The sequence below is a fragment of the Vipera berus genome, assembly GCF_964194415.1.
Source record: "Vipera berus genome assembly, chromosome: 4".
Classification (NCBI taxonomy): domain Eukaryota; kingdom Metazoa; phylum Chordata; class Lepidosauria; order Squamata; family Viperidae; genus Vipera; species Vipera berus.
The window spans coordinates 37403568-37422513 of record NC_138206.1 but is presented as its reverse complement, the minus strand read 5'-3'; the positions used below and the strand labels follow the sequence as shown (position 1 = coordinate 37422513).

Genomic DNA, 18946 nt, shown 5'->3' with positions numbered 1-18946 from the left:
ATAAGAAATAAAACTTTGAATAGCATTACATCATGTTGAACAATGTTTCCTAGGAATGATCAGGGAAGGTTAAAACATTATGTAGGTCAAAACATTTTATACAAATTAACTTTATTCTGATAGAATGACTGTTTATTGGAAAGCCTAAGGATCGTTCTTACAAATAGAATGGTAGCTCAATTTATGAAATACCTAAAAATTTGTATTACAAACTTTAAAACTACCAGTAGCAATAATCCAGAACAGAGTTTGACCATTTATAAGTAAGGCATTCTTAAACTTTAGTTTTACTCTCTATTCCAGTAGTCCCCAACCTTTGCGTCTTGGCGGCCCTGCTCAGGAGGGAAAGGGGAACCGTACCGTGTGAGCATGCAGCTTGAGTCATGCGAGATGCGGGCCAGAGTGCACAAGCATGTGCCCTGTTCTGAATAGGACACAGCTGGGTAATGGGGGTTGGGGACACCTGCTCTATATGACTCAGAATTTCACTTCTTACAAGAAATGCATTGTTGGCAATGATCAGGTAGTCTCACCCAGCGAGGGCATTCCAGTCTAAATTGGGACCACATCAGACAGGAAAATAAATCTTAAAATCTTCTGTAACCTTAAATAATAATAAATAATCAGCAAATACTAATAAAGTCATCAGTGTGATCCTTTTCTCTTTTGCTTGTTTTTGATAAGCAACAATTTGATGTTTTTGCAACTGATTTCGTGCAAAATTTCCAACACTATGCAGACAATATATTTAGAAGAAAGCATCACTAAAATCTATAGAAATAGTTCTGCTTAGGTTGTAAGATTATCAAATAAATGTGTTGTTGAAAGTTACTTCTTCGATGCAAATTGTAACCAAAATGTTTCATAAATTTCTATTTCCTGAAAAGAACCAGTATTTCAAAGCAATCTGTCTTGAGTAAAGGTAAAAAGTAGGAACATATAAATAAAAATTAATAAATTATTTCAATTAATTCAATACTTACCCCAGTTTTTAATATTTTTAAGATTTCCCAATGCTAAAAAAATATCCAATTGCATGTGTATGCACATATACACTCATAAGAAATAATTTTAGCGAAAACTCTAATATACGCAACTTATATTTTACAAATATAAGAACAGTATAGTTTGCATTTATTTAAGGTATAAAAAGGAAAATAAGTCATACTGCACCCAAAGATAGAAAGCATATTATTTATTGGCATTAATATACCAGAGTACAAAATATTAGAAATGCATATTGCATAAAGATAGTGATTCTGTGTGTAGTAAAATGTGGTTAACTAGCATTTCTTCACATTTTATTACTTGTGCAAACGCAGCATTGAAGAAATAACTATTTACAGAAAAAAATAAATTAAAAAATAATTTTAAAGCTCCAGCTAGTTCTAGTTGAGCTATCTTCCTTTTGAATTTTCTCTTCTAGAACCATATGTAAACTTATGTACAACACAATTCATTTTAAGTACTTAGCTGCTCAATTAAGTCTTCCACAGTATACACAATAACTTTGATATCATCTTTCTCTTTCATCCGATGTTGGCCAGATTTGCGGAGAATAACATCCACATCTCCACTGACAATATTCTCTGCAAGTTTCATAGAAATCTGCCATGGGATATCTTCATCCTTTAAGCCATGAATAAGTCTTACAGGACACTTAATAGGTAGTGGACTGCTCAACACACAGTGATTTTCTGCTTCCTGAATGAGTTCATATGGCACAGAGTAAAATCCTTCTTCACTGTATTTGGTTGGGAGTTTCCATACACCCTTTTCTTCTATTTCTTTTTTTGCCTAAGATATTAAACATGTGTAAGGTTGATATATTGGAAAGAAAGGCAAAAGTGCAGGAGTGGCATGCTATAAAGGATAGATGGCAGCATTTTGTAAATTAGTGCTTTGAGCCTTAGAAGCCAATCCCCAAACAAACATTTTACAAAAGTACCACAAAATGTTCTCAAATTTATCATATCTTGGGTGAAAATTTATGTACATCCCTTTTACGAAATGCGTTATTCATAGTACCCACTGAAGTTCCAAACAATATTCAAAACATACCTATGCACACTGCATGAAAATCTTTTAATTTGAATATTTCTTAGCATGAATAACTGATCAATTTCTCTTTCTGAAAGAGGGTTCTGGTTCATATAAGGTATTATTTCAATACCTGTTTGAACAAGCCGGCCTGGCCTGATGGGTGATGGGTTTGGGTTTTATTGCTTTTTATGTACCGGTATTTTAACTTATTGTTATAGTTTTTGGGCATCTTGTTTAATCTCTTTTAATTTTTGTATTCTTGTCTTTTAACATGTATTGCCCTGTTCACCGCCCTGAGTCCTTCGGGAGAAGGGTGGTATACAAATAAAATTATTATTATTATTATTATAAACTCTAGGAGACCTATTACACCTATCACAAAGCTATCTATACTGAATATCACCTCCCAACAACTATTTATATATTTGGCTGCTTATTTATTCCTCAATGTTTACAGCAAGAAAAACCCAATAAAAATATAAGCCAATGAAACACATGCAAACCATAAAAGCAGGAAATATACCAGCAATCAATTATTTCCCAAAGGCCCACAGAACAGCTGTTTTTTAAAAAAATATTTTCTGGAAAGCTAACAATGAGGGTGTCAATCTAATCTAGAGAGGACACATTGTATATAATATGGTGACTGACACTGAAAAAATTGCAAAAATGTGTGGTCCCCTTTCACAGATTTGCATTAAATCAAGATGTTAGGAACATTAGGCTCCATCCTAATGACATGAGTGGCTCACAAAAACATCCCTTCTTCCAATGAAGTGTTCTATTACATGGAACCAACTTTTGCTCTAGTTTGTCAAGACAGCCAAAAGGGGCATTGATAAACCTCCCAAGTAATGAAACTTATATAAGAGAGAAGCCTTTTTGTTTCATTAGAGTCCACTGGTTGAAAAAATAAGCAGATAATATTGCAGGATGTTGCTCCAGGAACTATATGAAATTCTGTCCATGAAGAGCAAGTTTACATTGAATCTAAGAGCTTTATCACAAACAAGTTTCATAAACTGGTCACATTTTTTTTCCTGCTCAACCTTTAAATCATCATATTTTATCTTTTATTTACTGGGTTAGATTCTTCATTGACATTACACCAATTCAATCCTTTGGGTCCTCACCTGAATCTATATAATGGAAAGCCAAGAATGATTGTAGTAAAAATTAATTCTGATTAGTTGAAATGAGATGAAATTTAGTGAACTCTGAAGCAATGTGAAACAACAATTCTTGGCCTAGCTAGCTATTCTCAACTTGGTTTGTTGTGATAACCCTAAATTACTAAGTATTCTTAAAGGGGGATTTTTAAAACATTACCACATATACTTTACGTAATAAAAGATTATTATTCTTCCTAATTCTCAAGTAGTACTCATTTCTCCAACTGACATCACCATCTATCACAGGTCCTTAACTAGCATTGTATATTCAAGAAACATGAGGGTATTTGCACTTGAATACCAAATCTGTATTGGTTCTTACCTCTAAAGGAAGTTGTTGAAAAGTGGATACAATATGGTCTGCAGCTACAGCTATTCCAACTAGTGCAGCTATTTTTTCTGGACGTGCAATTGCAGCATGAAGCATCAACCATCCACCCAAACTGGAACCAACTAAAATCTTAATAGCACATTAATAGGACTTTTGTTACAGAAATAGCTCACAGACATATACATCAGTATAATAATAAAGCAAATTAATAAGATAAAACTGCCTGTTGAATATAAATGTCATTGAACATGGAACCATATTTATTCACGGTATTTTACATATCCCTTATTTTTAGTAAGTCAATATACAGTATGCCTGTTCACAATGCCCTATAATTTAAAACTATAGTTTAATAACCTTGCTTATTTTGATGTTGAATTATTTTAAGGAGATTTTGATTATGTGTTATCAAATAATTTTTGACTCCTAGTGACACACAAAAGAAATATAATGAAAAAAATAAAATTAACTCAAGACTCTATTATTTGTTCTTCATGTAAGCAAAAATTGCATAGTACCATGACATTCATTCATCTATGCTTGGCTCATTTGGAGATAAACAATAGCAGAGTAGTTAAACCTGAGCTTGCAGTTCTAAGGCTCTTATTATTTAGCATAGTTTTAAATTTTTCTGTGTTCTCAAAGCAGTTTGATTTAAAAGTCAATTTTGTAGAGATGTATTATAAGCAACAATAACCATCAATCAAAAGTTAATTTTATCAAAGTATTTTACAAATCAAAACTATATTTTGTAGGATTACAGTTATCCAGGTTCAAAAGAAATAAAGTGATCTGGATTGTATTCCACTCTCATATTCCTTAATGTCTCACTTCCTAGGCTTACGTAGAAGCAGTTTGATTTAAAGGAATGCTAAGAAATGCTATGAGTAAGCTTAGGCAAGTTCTGAACGCCTTTTCTCTTTGAAGCACGGACAGTTGAACAGTCTTTATACCAGCGTCTCTAAAACAGCAGCTATGAATGTATTCATCTATTTTCCAAAAATAAAAATAAAAATACAGTAAAAGTTGAGAAACGTTATGCTTTGTTTAAAAATAAAGCTAGTCAACCTGTGGTCCCTCTGTAAGTTCATCCAGTACTGAAAGCACATCTTTCCGCCACTTTCCTAAAGTACACTCTTTCACACTGCCTTCTGAACTTCCACAGCCTCTGTAATCAAACCTGTGAAATTAATTTTAAAAAAGAGTCCAAATAAAGTTAGGATTTTACAAGCAGCCCTCAATGGGGCTACCAAATAGTTATCAAAATAAAAGTGTTGTAATTTCTGTTCCTACAAGATTTGTAACAGAAATATTCTTGACCATTCTGATGCTTGGTCCATGCTTACAACTGAAGTGCATATCTGATTATTCTGTCACCACCTTTCTTAGTACTATCAACCATATTATCTCTTGGAACATACAATTGATATGTGAAATCCGTTATTATGCAAGTCCCAGTCCTAACTGGCTGAATGTTTTCTTACAGTGGTAATGTACAGCTTGACCTCTTGGCTGGTTTTGTCAGGGCCCTAGTTTGCATCTAATTTATGTAGTGTATAGTGGAGATAATTTGACATGTAAATTCTGGCTTGTTGTAATATGCTAATGACATCTAAACTTTGCACTCCCTCTTTTAACTAATGTTAAAGAAGATATGAAATTCTAAACCACTTAAAGACTAAATATAGGTGAAGGATTAAATGCAGGTAAATAAATGGAAGTTCAATTCTGTCAAAACAGAAATAGTTCTGAAAAATTTTACAAGAAAGAAGTACAACAACTTGCTCTGGAGTAGTGTTTCTGACACTTATAGATCCAGTACTGCTCCTAGAAGATTACACTTCATCAGTGGCCAGGAATGCTTATGTTGTATATCTATCTTTTGGGAAATGATTATTACAGTAATTCATGCCTTTATAATTTCTTATTTGGTTGGCTATGTGTTTTATGTTATGCAGTCCCTGATAGGACTTTAAAAACTAAAGATAGCATAAAATGCAGGGTCTAATAAAAATATCAAAATAATATTTAATATTGTTTCCTTTGATATTTTTTATTATATTCCACAATTTTACTATTATTAATCTCATTAATTATAGTTGCTCACTCCAATAGACACTGGGTATCTCATAAAATCTAAAACCAAGTTTAAAAAATGAAAGCAGACAAAACAAAATAGCTTAGATTAAAAACAGCCATTAAAATACAGTGTGACAGCCTTCCCTGCTATCGAAAACACTGACCCCACAGCCAGGTTTTAAGGTCTTTTCAGAACCTCAGAAGAGTGGATGCTATCTGTACATCTGGGAGACTACTATTCCAAAGGGAGGGCCAATAACAAAGAAGGCAAGCTTTCTAGGTTCCACAAAATGGCAACAGAGAAAGGACTTGCTCAGAGTTTGCTCGCTCTGTCTGAATATATCAAGTGAGCAGAAACAATGAGAGATAGTCCTTTAGATATCCAGGTCCTTGTTGATCCTACTTTTATACTTCACTGTTATCATTGCTAGAGACCTATTATATGCCACACTTTCCACTGAGGATAGGTTTGGATAAAGAAATCCACATAGCAGAAAATAAGTTACCCGTTCCACTTTAGAGGGGTCATAATATTCTACACTAGTTTCTTGCCAATATAACGAGTGGATTTTCATGCTTGTGTTTCTTAGCAGTATTAATTTATATATAACATAAAGTTACCAGACAAGTAGCAAATGAGATTTATAAATTTAACAAGGCAACAATTTAGAACATCATATATAAATTAATTACATATCATCAATCAACAGTAGTTTTTTTAAAAAAAAACATACCTTACAAAAGCATGACCAACAGATTTGCAGAAATCTTCTAATGCAAGTGCCTTTACACCATTCATATTTGAAAAAATACCTGGCAAGAAGACAACCCCTGGATTCTTGCCTTTCAGCTTATTATAAGCTAGTTTGGGTTGATCAGACCGGTTAAGCAAACTGTGTGATGATTTCTGTTTACAACCTAAAGAAAAAAAATTGCAAACCATTCATGTTTTAGTGACAGTACTAAAATAATTTTTATGCAAGTAAAAAAAGAAACTGACACTGATTAAATTCACATATTAAGGTGAGATTCACAACCTTTAGATACGGAGTCACTACACAAAGTTTGGTACATATTTTGGGATCCCAAACACTTTGAAATGACATGGTTGAATCTAGGAAATTTGAGAAAACGATTCTGATTTATAACAATTTATCAATTTTATATGATGTCCAATTCCAAGTTTTAAAATTTCTACCTATTTCGCTCTTTCACAAATCTTCACATAGTGCATTTATGGGAGGAAATTCTGTGCTAATGCTTGCTTGAAACTATGTATATGTGTTTATAAATATATATTTTTTAAAAAATCAAAATGTTTAGAGGGAGTTAAAAACTACTTAACCAGCACCCTCTTGATCATCACATAAAGAAAAAGGTCACAGCTGCTTTGGTACACATCCTAACAAGTCACAAAATTAATCAAGTGTGGAATCTACCAATAACACTATGTAGTAGAAGATCAGTGAATGTCCAATAATCTTTTGCCACAAACTAAAAGCTAACCAATTCACAATAAAGAAGTATATCTTCTTAGTAAGTGAACTGGGGTTACAGATTTACTAGTCTACATAAAAACAATTCACATACTTAAAAGTTTATTTATTTCAATGGTTGAGGCAAAAACAGGAATAAAAAAATTATTTTTTATGAAACCATGATTTAAATTTTTAACACTTAACATGCAAAGGATAGAACTATAATTTCAGATGAGAAAATAAAAACAGTGATTTGTAATAGTTTTACAATGTATTTGTAAACTGTTTTCCCAGGTTGCAGGGTTTTACAGGGGAAGGGATATGGTGGTGACTTATGATAGATAGCTCTTTCCAACTTCAATCTTTTTACCTTCCCTTCTGGAAATATAATTATCTGATCACCTTCAGCATATGTGACCACACTAACTGGCTATTCTAAATATTGCAGTCAAATACATCTGAAAGCCCTTTATTCAATAAACAGGTTTACAGCACTCAAAAGTGTATGCATTACTGATTTTTACTGTTAACAATGAAATAGCCTAGATAGCGCAGGTAAGACTCAGACTTACAGTAACTGCACAACGTAATTCAGCATTATTCATGTATCTAGGCAGCATGTCTATATAATACTTTATGCACACACAAAAACAGCCCTCTTTAACATTTTCAATATTGGAGGTTCCGCGCGATTAAAGGAGATTAAAAGGATATGTAGATTCGATTAAACAAAGTTACTAAACCAAGCTTGGGAAAAAGGCTGTTCGTGATTTTTTTTGGGGGAAGCTACTACGAGAGAAGGAATATAGCATATATTCTTTGCCATTGATGTGTAACAGACACGTGCATTTTCGTTCAGGTGCTAATCAGGTATCAATCGTATCCTGATCTTAATTACAACTTGGCGTTAAGTGGAGGCGTCTCTTCGATGGCTGCCCTTTTCCTCTATACGGCCGGCGGGACGAAGCAGGATCTCAAGGACAGGCCAGTCGCCTCACCCACTCCGCACTTACCCAGCAAATGAGGGAAGCCTAAGCCTGTCTTATGGGCGAGAGATGCACCCCATTTCTGCTTCTCCCGCGAAAATAGTCTCGTAACGCCCACTACTGCCATGTCCCTCCTGCCCGACGGCGGAACTGGCACACGCCTTTTCCTTCGGCTGCTTGGCCAGGGAGAGAGCATGCCCAGAAGGAGGGCGAGGCAGCGTCAATTAGCTATGCGCATGCGCCAACTGGATAACGCTCTTGCTGTAGAACAGCGAAAACCGCTTTTCTCTCTGTAAGGCGTATCTCTATGAGCCCCAAGCCAGGTTTCTCTATCATAGATCTTCCAAGTGAAAGATTTATACATTGAGATTGACAAGTCCGTTCTTTGCAAATTTTACTGGTGGATTGGTTGTTTACTTTCGATTTTTCTTTCTTGTTTTTTTAGTAAAACTGAAGCGTGCTTTGAGAACTAGATTTAAAAATTAGTCTGAAGACAGTGAGCTATGTTGCGATAGACTGATGCTTTGAAAACGTTAAATAAAACAGAACATGATGCGAAATGTGTTACTAATACATACATTATTATTTTGCTGTGTTAAGTGTATAGAGGGGGGGGGGAAATCAAAAGAAGTCTGCTAGCACCTTTTTCAACTAGCAGATTGTTAGAGCATTTCAGTAGTCCAGGACATTCCTATCAGTGACTGTTTCTGAAGAGTCAAGTGACTTAAACCTTTCCTTGAATGAGATGTTGTTGAATTCATATGCATCTATTCATGCTAGTTCAGAAAGTTTCAACAAACACAGTAGATTACAAAAACACTGTAATTATCGATAAGGTAGCTGTACTGTATCTCACTTGTAAATCTGCATAGCTACCCTATCTTCACCTTTTTTCTCTCCCTTATCTCCTATTTATATCAAATGCACTCAATGCATTTAATGAACTGCAATTTCACACATTTAATAAAATTTGTTAGAAAAAGTGCTGACTTACGTTGCATGGTTATTTATACAAATAATTTATATAGCCCTTCTTAAATTGTCAGAGCAGAGATACAGATGTTACCTTATGTCATGCCCCTATTTATAAAGAATTTTGCCTGATGTTTACCACCACACCACCTGTTGACAGAAGAAATTCTCTATTTTTACTCAGTGCATATCCTATGTGAGAGTCAGTTTGGTGTAGTGGTTAAAGTAGCAGCAAAGAAACCGGAAGAAAGTTGTAGGTCTCAGGTCCCAGTTGGGTGACTTGAGCCCTAGTCACTTTCAGCCCTGGTAAGGAAGCAATTGCAAACCACTTCTGGAAAACCTTGCCGAGAAAACTGCAAGGACTTGTCTAGCGCAGTCTCCGAGATTTGGACATGAGTGAAGGAAGAAAAAATACCGGTAATAATCCAATGTGATGTTCACCACTAGGAGGCAACACACAAGTCATATCTTCCTTTACTGAGACTTTCCAGTCACAGGCAGCCAGATGTTATTCTATGGGGCTCTATCCTAGCATGAATTAATCCCAGACCTCTACAATTTAGATATACAGCTCATTAGTTTTCAGAGATCTCCAGGTTTTGGTACTCCAAAAAGTATATATGAGATGACATGTTCTATTGCTAACTAGTTCAGATTTAATAATAAAATTAATAAATGAATTAATTTTGTACACATTTTTAAATTTACCATGTGGATTTTCATTATATTTAGTTTTTTTCACTATTCAGTGTGCCTTCTCTGTAACAATACCTGCCATCTGGAATGAGCTTCCTCCAAGATACAAACAACCCCCACTTTACTGGTATTTTACTGGTATTTGGAATTGCCCTGAAGGCTCTTTCCCCACCCCTTTCTTCTTTTCCTTTGTCCCCATTATGAACTGTTCTGCCATCGTTTTGTATTGGTTTTGTCCTTTTTGTTGTTTTTTAAAGAAATGTGAAACAGTGAGAGTTGGGCTGCATATAAATTTAATAAGTTATTACTATGTACAATAAATTATTTAATAAAAGCCAACCTTGAAATGAGATCAGATGGTAGTGCATCTTCAACTAACCTAAAGTGGTTCAACTGCTTCTATTATCACAGATATTTAGGACCGAGCTGCTCATTATGTAACTGCATTAACAGCTAGAGTGAAATCTCAAGAGCGCTAGCATTTTATACCAATTACGTTTCCAGAAAATTATTGAGAACTCAGACACAGAATTTGAAAATGTTTTTAACATTTATTTAAATGTTGCCATTACAACATGCAAGATACAAAAAAATAGAAAACCTGTAAAATTTATATAGAAGTAAAATTAAAATATTCAATAGAAACAGTGAAACCACTGGCATTAATTTCTGGAATTTATCTTTTAACATTGTTGAAACAAAATTTTCAAGCTCCTTTTCCTTCAGAAGACACAAAATAAATTGTTTTTCTTTTTCTTTTGTTTTTTCAGATCTAGATGAATTGTAAGTACAACAAAATTCTGGAAGCAATTCACCTTGCTATTGATACAAAATTAATTTTGATGGATTTCCATTGGCTTCCTTTAATATGACTAAATCAGAATTAAACTTAATGCCTTTTTCTCTGGAGAACAAAAACATAAGTAAATACCAGTAAGTTAAATAACATATTTTTACACAGTGTATATACAATTAAAGTTTAATACTTCTTTATTTATTTGCATTGAATTAAAAGAAAAACAACTTTAAGCCCTGATTCAACAATTTAAATGCTCATTTCTATGTGATTTTACATGTAAATGCATCTGAAAAAATGTGGCACCTCTGAACTACTATAATCATGCTACTTGGCATCACACACTATAATAAATTCAGTATATTTCAATAACTATTTCTGAAAGTGGCTTATTTATAATTTCCTTAAGGAGGTTTAAGATTTTTAGTTTAGTGCACTGAAAATATGGCATGAATAAGATCAAAATATTAAAAGGCAACATCAAATACAAACATAATTCAAAATCCAAACTTCATCTGAATACAGTATTTAAAGAACATGAAATTATTTTAAATGAAAATGATCTTTAAGGAATATATAATCTTAAGAACATAACATGGTGATCCCTTGAATGCATAATTTTTTTTAAACTTAGTATGACAAGTGTTAGATATATGCTCCAGACCATCAATTAATTGACCCATTGAGTCTGAAATCACAAAGTCTTAGCGATTTAGTATTATCCCCTCTGAAAGTAGTTTGGTAAGAACTCAAAGAGATCTTATCGATTATCTTTCTTATAATCGGTACTAAATAATTTTTTGATCACAGGTGCCTGAGCTTGATCCTGGAAGTATCTGCATAATGCATATACTCTGTTATTGAATTATGGTCCCCATATCATTTCTTCAGACCCCGTAAGGAACAGAAAGAAGGACTCACTGCAAGTGAAATGCTGTAATAGTTTCCTCAGTACATTTGTGAAACAATTTTTCTATGTTAACACCATAAAGAGTGATCTAGATAGAGTATGAAATCTGAAGCATAGCACTAAAATGAATGTGTAATGGAATTGTTGCTATTTTGTTTATGATGCAAAATAAGTTTTCATGGCTTCTATTCAGACATCTATCAAACTAGCTGCAAAATATGTCTCTGTGCCAAAAAGAAATGCTTCATCATCAATGGAAATATAATTCAGAAAAAAATGAAGACTTTTCTTCATGGCTGATCTTAAGTACACTATGTTCTAAGAAATTCTTCACATTATAATTTATAAGCCAACATAGGCTGGGAAAATATTCAACTACATTAAAATATTTATTTTATATGGAAAGGTTGTGAATGTAATTTCCAAAGATTTGTAATTTTATGCACAAAAATCATGTTATTTGGGGAAGTCCTTACAAGGTTATGATTTTTTTAAGTATGGTTCTTAATTCTACTAAGCTGTAACTGGTGAACTCTTGTGAAGAGGTTGTAATTTGCTAAGAAAATAAGCAGCAGCCTCAGTAGAAACGCAGACATGATTGCTCACTATAGTTTTTTTATCTAATTCTATCTTCTAAAAAGAAAGCTAAAATACCTAAAGATATCATTTTTGTTAACATTCAAGCTAACATCCAGCATTTCGAGGATACAGATAGAAAGATTTTAAAACACTAGCATGTATAAAAGAATTTAAAAACTGTTCTATTACATAAAATTAAATCTCAACACACTGTATGAATCTTTGGTTGTGTTTTAAGATAAAAACACTGCAAACAGTAGTTTAAAATTTGCTATAAAATACTTGTAAGGAAAATAACATAAAATTGTTCATATACCCTGTACATTAAATAAAGAAGCATCATATCTTTTGCTTTCAGTTCTTAATACAAAATACTATAGCAACACTGTTAACGCAATGACATTTATTTCCATAAGGAAAGTTCTGCATGGTAGAATTTGTAAGAATATGCCACAGAAATTGGCTTATGGCTATCCAGTTATTCATTTTTGGAGGTTTATGTATCTTTTAAGTAGAGGGGTTTATTATGTCAAAAACAAATGAATCTAAAAAATAAAGTCAGTCCACGAGAATTTCATGCTCTCTTACATATGATGTATTTGCTTTTGAAATATAAGATTAGGTCTACTGATATTTGTGACTTGTCAAATATGACCATATATGGCTTTCCACCCTCACGAACACAGCTATTATTGCATTATGCCCTATTGTTGAAACTTTGCACTACATTTAACTACAACATGAAGTGTGTGTAACCTTCTGCTCCTGTAACTATAACATCCATCCATATTCGCATAGCTTCTGGTGATGGGGCCACCATGTAATATATTCTGTCATGAGTTTTAACGCTGAAGGTAAGCAATGGATTAGGACTCTGGAAAGAAAGTAGAAGTTTATATATTTATTGATATTATACATTCTGAAACAGATGAAAATCTAATGCGTGAATATTACATATTTTATTCTTTTTCTTGCATAGCTGTGAAGTAAACAATGTAGCTGAATTGAAATATAAGTTGAATGCATAATTTTATATTCCATTTTCATTACTAATTATTTATTTAATTATAACAGCATTAAAATTTATTTTATTAAATTAAAAATTATTTTAATGTGGTTACTGGCAGTCATCAAACACACTCTTGTCTCACATACAGAGACACACACAAATACAAATACACGTGACATGTAATGTGTCATATAAACATACCCTACACTATTTGTATTGTTTATCTGTAGAGCTTTTCTTTTCATATACTGTTGGTTATTTTGTGGTGAGGGATTGATTTAAAATCAAAACTCTCTTATTTTGGGTGAAAAGAGAAGGTGTCCCAACATTACTGTTTATGTTGGCTGTGAGTTGTACTTCTGCAACACATAGAGGCTGCACAGATTTTATACATTTTAGATTCCAAACTAGGATCTTGAACAGATTCCAGATGAAAACATAATACTTTTCCAGTGATGGTGAGCCTATGATATATGTGTCAGATGACACGCCATGCCATTTTTGATGACACACAAGGCCTCCAAATACTCTGAGAGGGTCTCGTTCTCGCACAATGTCTAAAGCATCTGAAAATTGTGCAAACATTCTTGCACAATTTTCTGATGCTCCAGGGGTCCCATGAGAATAGGGCCTCCTTGCATGACTTTCAGAAGGTCCATAGAAGACAATCTGGAGGAGAGAAGAGTCTGGAAAGGGGTAATGCCTCTTTTGTCCAGGGTGTGTGTGGGGTGTGTGTGATATACCAATAGAGTCAAATTGTGCATTTTCTCAATTTTTGATACGCTGAGCTCAAACATCACTGCACACTGTCATCACTGCACATTTGTGTACTGGAATATTAGTTCTCTATTGTACTGCATTTATTGTAGTAGCTGAAAAATTCTCCATGAAGATAGGGAAGCAAAAAAAAACCTAGCACAAAACCATGATCTCTACAAACTGCCAAAATCAGAATGTGCATAAGATCTATAGTCTCATTAGGTTTTTTGAACAGAATATTGCCTGTTTCATTACAGTAAAAAGGCTTATAAATGTGGATACTATACAACCTAAGCATAATCATGTGAACGTGATCCAAATATAATATTTATTTGTAAAATAATTTTATTTTCAAAGGAAAGATGTCTGAAATTAATGGCAAGAAATTAATGACATTTAAAATTTAGGAGTTTCTTAGCATCTGGATAGTAAATTTTATTTCAAAGGATTTATTAGTGTCCCTCTATTTTTCCTTATATTTTCCTATACCGTTCAAACCATCAGCTTTTTATATTGTGGACTTTTCTATTGTAACTTGTATACAATAATTAGTATTTCATGTAAACATTAAAAACATATTTTGAGAAAAGCAAGATAAACATCTTTTCTTACCTTGCAAGCATTCTTTAAATGATCGTAATATACTTCTTCAATGGCTTGGAAATAAATTACTCCTTTTAATTTAGTTTCATGTTTGTCTAGAGTAAAATAATAAAGTGGGATGAGACATCATAGAGATTACAGATTAACATTAAGACCTCTATTTAATTTAAAATAAACTGATGTTTTATTTGGTTATCAATTTGATTTGACAATACATTATCACATCAGAAGATCAATGAGGCATATTCCTAGTAAGTTACAGTATATCTTACCTGGAACACGTATTTACTATGTCCTAAGACTGATCTATCACTCAGTCAACCTATCAATGTATCAGTCAGTCTGTCTGACTGTAATTGGTTCCAAAAATTATTGACCATTTGGTACAAAGCTGTATTTTTTAACTTCTGTATCTCAAACCATAGCTAAAAGCATTTAGCTATAGTTTAAAATACTAGTTAGAGTGATTGAAAGGAGGAAAAAGCCATTATTAAGCTCTAAGAGAGATAGCATAGGAACAAAAGTCAGTCACACAAACTGTATTTCTCTTAGGTTACACCTGCTTTGGCATTTCTTGCTATTAAGCCTCCTGTTTCCTCCTTGCCAATGTTATTGGTTTGTTATAATATCAACTAATGTAAACTGCACAATGCAGGATAGTCAACTACAGAAAGCAAGCAGAAAAAGTCCTCTCATATTTCAAGTTGAACTTGAAATAGTCCTAATTTTCTAGCCAAAAACCTGCATATGACTCCAAATACTGATAACTTGTAACAGAAAATCTTAGAAAACAATAAGTGACCAGGTCCTTAATTTGAAGAATACTGATTCATAACTTATGCATATAAGTTCATCAGTTTTGATTCCATCTATGCACACAGTTATACTGGCCATTTCTTTGCTTCTAGAGATCTAGCATATGAGGAAAATACGCTAATTCTAATCTTTAATGTAATTCCAAGATGTAAACATAGAAGACTGGCAAGTAATAAGACAAACATTTTTAAGTTACAAAAAATAGTAGAATTTATGAATTTAATAAACCTAATACAGCGACAGAAAACATGCCATGTCAAAACTGAGACCATAACTCACCTGCATAATAAGAAAATGTTCTCTTGTTTCTATCAAACACAAACCATCGTTTTTTCCATGTTTTAATTTTCCCTCCCATCTTAACAAGAAAGCCTCGGCAAGTCTTCTCAGTGAGTGAGACATGGTAACAAGTCTCTATATTATGGCCAGCTGCCTCTATGTGGCCACGCAGATCAAAATCTTCCTTTCTGACTGGCAAATAACGGGTCAGGGGACGAGACTAAAATAAAGGTACAATTAATATTAAAAATGTTATTAAAAGTTTCTGTTTTCATTATTACAATTAGTCCACTTTTTTCATACATTTCATAAATGAATGGCATTAAATTCTTCCCTTTTAGTCTAAGAAAAATTATGCAAAGTGTAGAAAAAAAGATGGGTGTTCTTAAAAGACCCAATTTCAACTGCATTTAGCTTAGGTTTTTTCTGACATCTCCTCTACCTATTTCATCCAAAAAGAGAGAGAGAGAGAGAGAGAGAAGTATGGTCTATACCAGGGGTAGGCAACCTCGGCTCTTTTATGACTCGTGGACTTCAACTCCCAGAATTCCTGAGCCAGCATAGCTATGTCAGCTATGCTGGCTCAGGAATTCTGGGAGTTGAAGTCCACGAGTCATAAAAGAGCTGAGGTTGCCTACCACTGGTCTATACAGAGCCATTTTAGCTTATTTTTAACAAATGTACAATCCTCACAACAGACAGTACACTATTCGCTAATTTATTATCTACATTTGCACATTTTTTAAAAAAATCCATTTTCCCATCTTTTCAGGATAGAATTCATCTATTTGCCCTAAATTTTCATCACTTGTATAGAACCTTCATTGTTAACTCTAATTTTTTTTAAAATAAAAATAGGTATGCTGGTCTTTGATAAGTTTAGCATGTTTTCCAGTGTAGACTTGGTCTTTCTAATTAGGTCCAACAAAACGATCTATTAATGTACACGAACTACTTCTCTTCCTTCAAACAGCTGTATTTTCTCTATTTCAAGATATGACATACCTGGCTTCTCTGTTTTTCACGTATCTTAACTTCTTTTTCAATCAGTTTTTGTCGCTGACTAGTTTCTTCTTGTAACCTTTTTTCTAACTGTTCTCTGCGACGCTTTTCTTCTTCTAATGCCTTTTTTTTTGCTTCCATTTCTCGTTCCTGAAGGAATACAGGCAGCATAACATAAATGAATACACTCCGCTTTTTTAAAAAAAATGCATAGTTTTAACACAAGTTGATCTAATGTAAATGTACTATTTGTTAATCCACCTTCCAGTTTCTGAGCTCCGGTAAGTGGGAATGAGTGAAAGTGGTAAGATTTGGATGATTATTGCCTGTCTCTTTCTGTATGTATCCATGTCCCCCATCTCCTTTCTTATTGTGTGGAGTGGGATTTTCTTGCTTCAGCTTGGGGCAAGGGACCGATTTTCATTTATTTTGACCTGATAAAAATGAGGGCAATCGTGGTTTGCCTTTAACACGGTAAAAACACATAAAAATATAGAAAATATTAGCCAACATCTGAAACACAAATGTTGGCATGGTTTTGCCCCAATCATCAAGTTTTACTTCTGCAAACGTTTTTGGGAATCATTGGATACTGATTATAAAATCTATTGCGATGTTTATTTTTAAAAGCTACTGATGTTGTAGTTTAAATACAAAGATAAAGACTGGATGGATCTATGGTACAATTAAGGACATACCTAAGTATATAATTCTCAGATTTGCAACTACCATTAGGCGTTACAGATAGCCATCAAAAGTTTGATTCTGGAGCTTTGATAATACATAGTTTGCACTCTCCTTATAATGAAAGGTTAATTACACAAAAGGACTCAACAAAGCAGATTTAGGTTTAATATATTCATGTTCAGTATCAATGTTGTATTAAGCCAGATTATTTAAAGACTTCCAAATATAGTGGAAGTTACTATTCCTCTTAAAACATTGTCCAAATTTAGTGACCTGAATATTTTGACTGTCAGGGGGCACTGAATTTCTTCTCTAAAATATATGCAAGTTGCTAGGTAGGGGCAGTTGTGTTGGTTCAGAAAAGTAGACTCAACATTTATTTGTTTAATTGTTATATTTATGTTACATTTACTTTTTATAAGGCAGAAGTTTTCAAATTATATTGATGGGTTTATAGGAAAGATTAACGGCAAAAACATTTTGTTAAATTTCATTTGAATGCAAGCAATTTTCTATCACTAGAATTTCCCAGGGATTCCAGGAATTTTCTTTATCTCTTTTTTTTAAACTAACACAGATTCAAAAAGCTTCAAAACCCCTGTTCTAAAGAGTTCAAGACAAGGTAAGAAGTATTGTGTCTCTTTTTTATTCTCAAAACAACTTTATATGGTAGGTTGCACTGACAGAAAGTCATAATAACCTGAATCTCTCTGATTCCAATCCAGTAATCCAACCACTCTACCAAATAGGAAATTGATTCATTTTCTACAATGCACAATGTGGTTATGTATATCTCTCTTAGGCTACATGCTTTATCATTCACATGATTTATCTCAAGCAAAAGCTTAATTTGCATATTTTACCAGAATAAGTCTGGACCATGTTGCATGTTTACTATTAATCTGTAATAAATAAACCTCAGTAACTATATTGTTAAATCAGTGTTGGCTGATCATATTGCAGTTAATTATTATACAAGTCCTGTCAAATTCTATGAAAATATACTAATTTCAAAATCTAATGAACACACAACTTCAACAATGGAGTAACTTTGATATTTCTATGTATATCATTACCCTGGATTCAAGCAATCGTGTCTTCTCAGCATGAGCTTGTTTTAAAAGTCTTTCCATCTCTTCTATTCTTGCCACATTTGCAGTGCTGGCACTGTAATGAAAACCAGCAATAACAACTGAAATTTTTGATAAAACATTTCAATTCATTAAAAGTTTATTTCTAGGCTTTTTATTGTTTTCTATCCATTTCCTTCACAGTAGAATTACTGATCAAAAGGGAATGTACCTGGAAATATTATCTGGGGAACAGGCAGATATACTTGTCTCCATGCTGTCTGAACTATCTAAACTAAGGGTGTCAAAGGTGTGGTCTTTCAGGTTAGAATTAGGATAATGAAAGTTATTCAGATACACATTTGATTCTGAGGCAGTTCTGCTATAGAATTCAGGAGACTTCTGGCTTTGATCTTCACGGAGATGCTGATGGTTATAACCTAGAAAAAAGAAGGAAAATGTTGATTTATGTTTTATAATAGGACTAAATAAAATAAGACGGATTAATACAGCATTGATAGTGAACACAAAAACATTAAACAATCTGTTTTAAGAGCCATTTTAATTGAATTTTATGACTAGATTTGAAACAATGGTCATTAAAACCCGATACATCTTCTATTTTAGATACTGGAAATTTGGCTAATAAGGATTCTCATAAGCAAAACCCAGAACTCTA

General features: G+C 33.3%; 2 protein-coding genes across 2 annotated transcripts in view; both read right to left on the bottom strand.

Moving 5' to 3' along the window:
* Positions 1-1180: 1180 nt before the first annotated feature.
* On the bottom strand, positions 1181-8251 carry ABHD10 (abhydrolase domain containing 10, depalmitoylase). Its single transcript, XM_081326619.1, has 5 exons — positions 8117-8251; positions 6360-6543; positions 4615-4726; positions 3538-3675; positions 1181-1797 (listed from the first exon to the last, which is right to left on the bottom strand). The coding sequence occupies exons 1-5, from the start codon at positions 8214-8216 to the stop codon at positions 1462-1464; spliced, it is 870 nt and encodes a 289-aa protein (XP_081182745.1). The 5' UTR covers positions 8217-8251; the 3' UTR covers positions 1181-1461.
* A 2043-nt stretch (positions 8252-10294) lies between these two features.
* PHLDB2 (pleckstrin homology like domain family B member 2) overlaps positions 10295-18946 on the bottom strand; it is a 52584-nt gene continuing 43932 nt past the window's right edge. Inside the window, exons 15-20 of the mRNA XM_081327612.1 lie at positions 18500-18707; positions 18274-18364; positions 16514-16660; positions 15509-15728; positions 14423-14508; positions 10295-12916 (exon numbers count right to left, since the gene is read on the bottom strand). Coding sequence (XP_081183738.1) covers positions 12776-12916; positions 14423-14508; positions 15509-15728; positions 16514-16660; positions 18274-18364; positions 18500-18707 — 893 coding nt within the window. The 3' untranslated portion in view covers positions 10295-12775. The remainder of the gene's footprint in view (positions 12917-14422; positions 14509-15508; positions 15729-16513; positions 16661-18273; positions 18365-18499; positions 18708-18946) is intronic.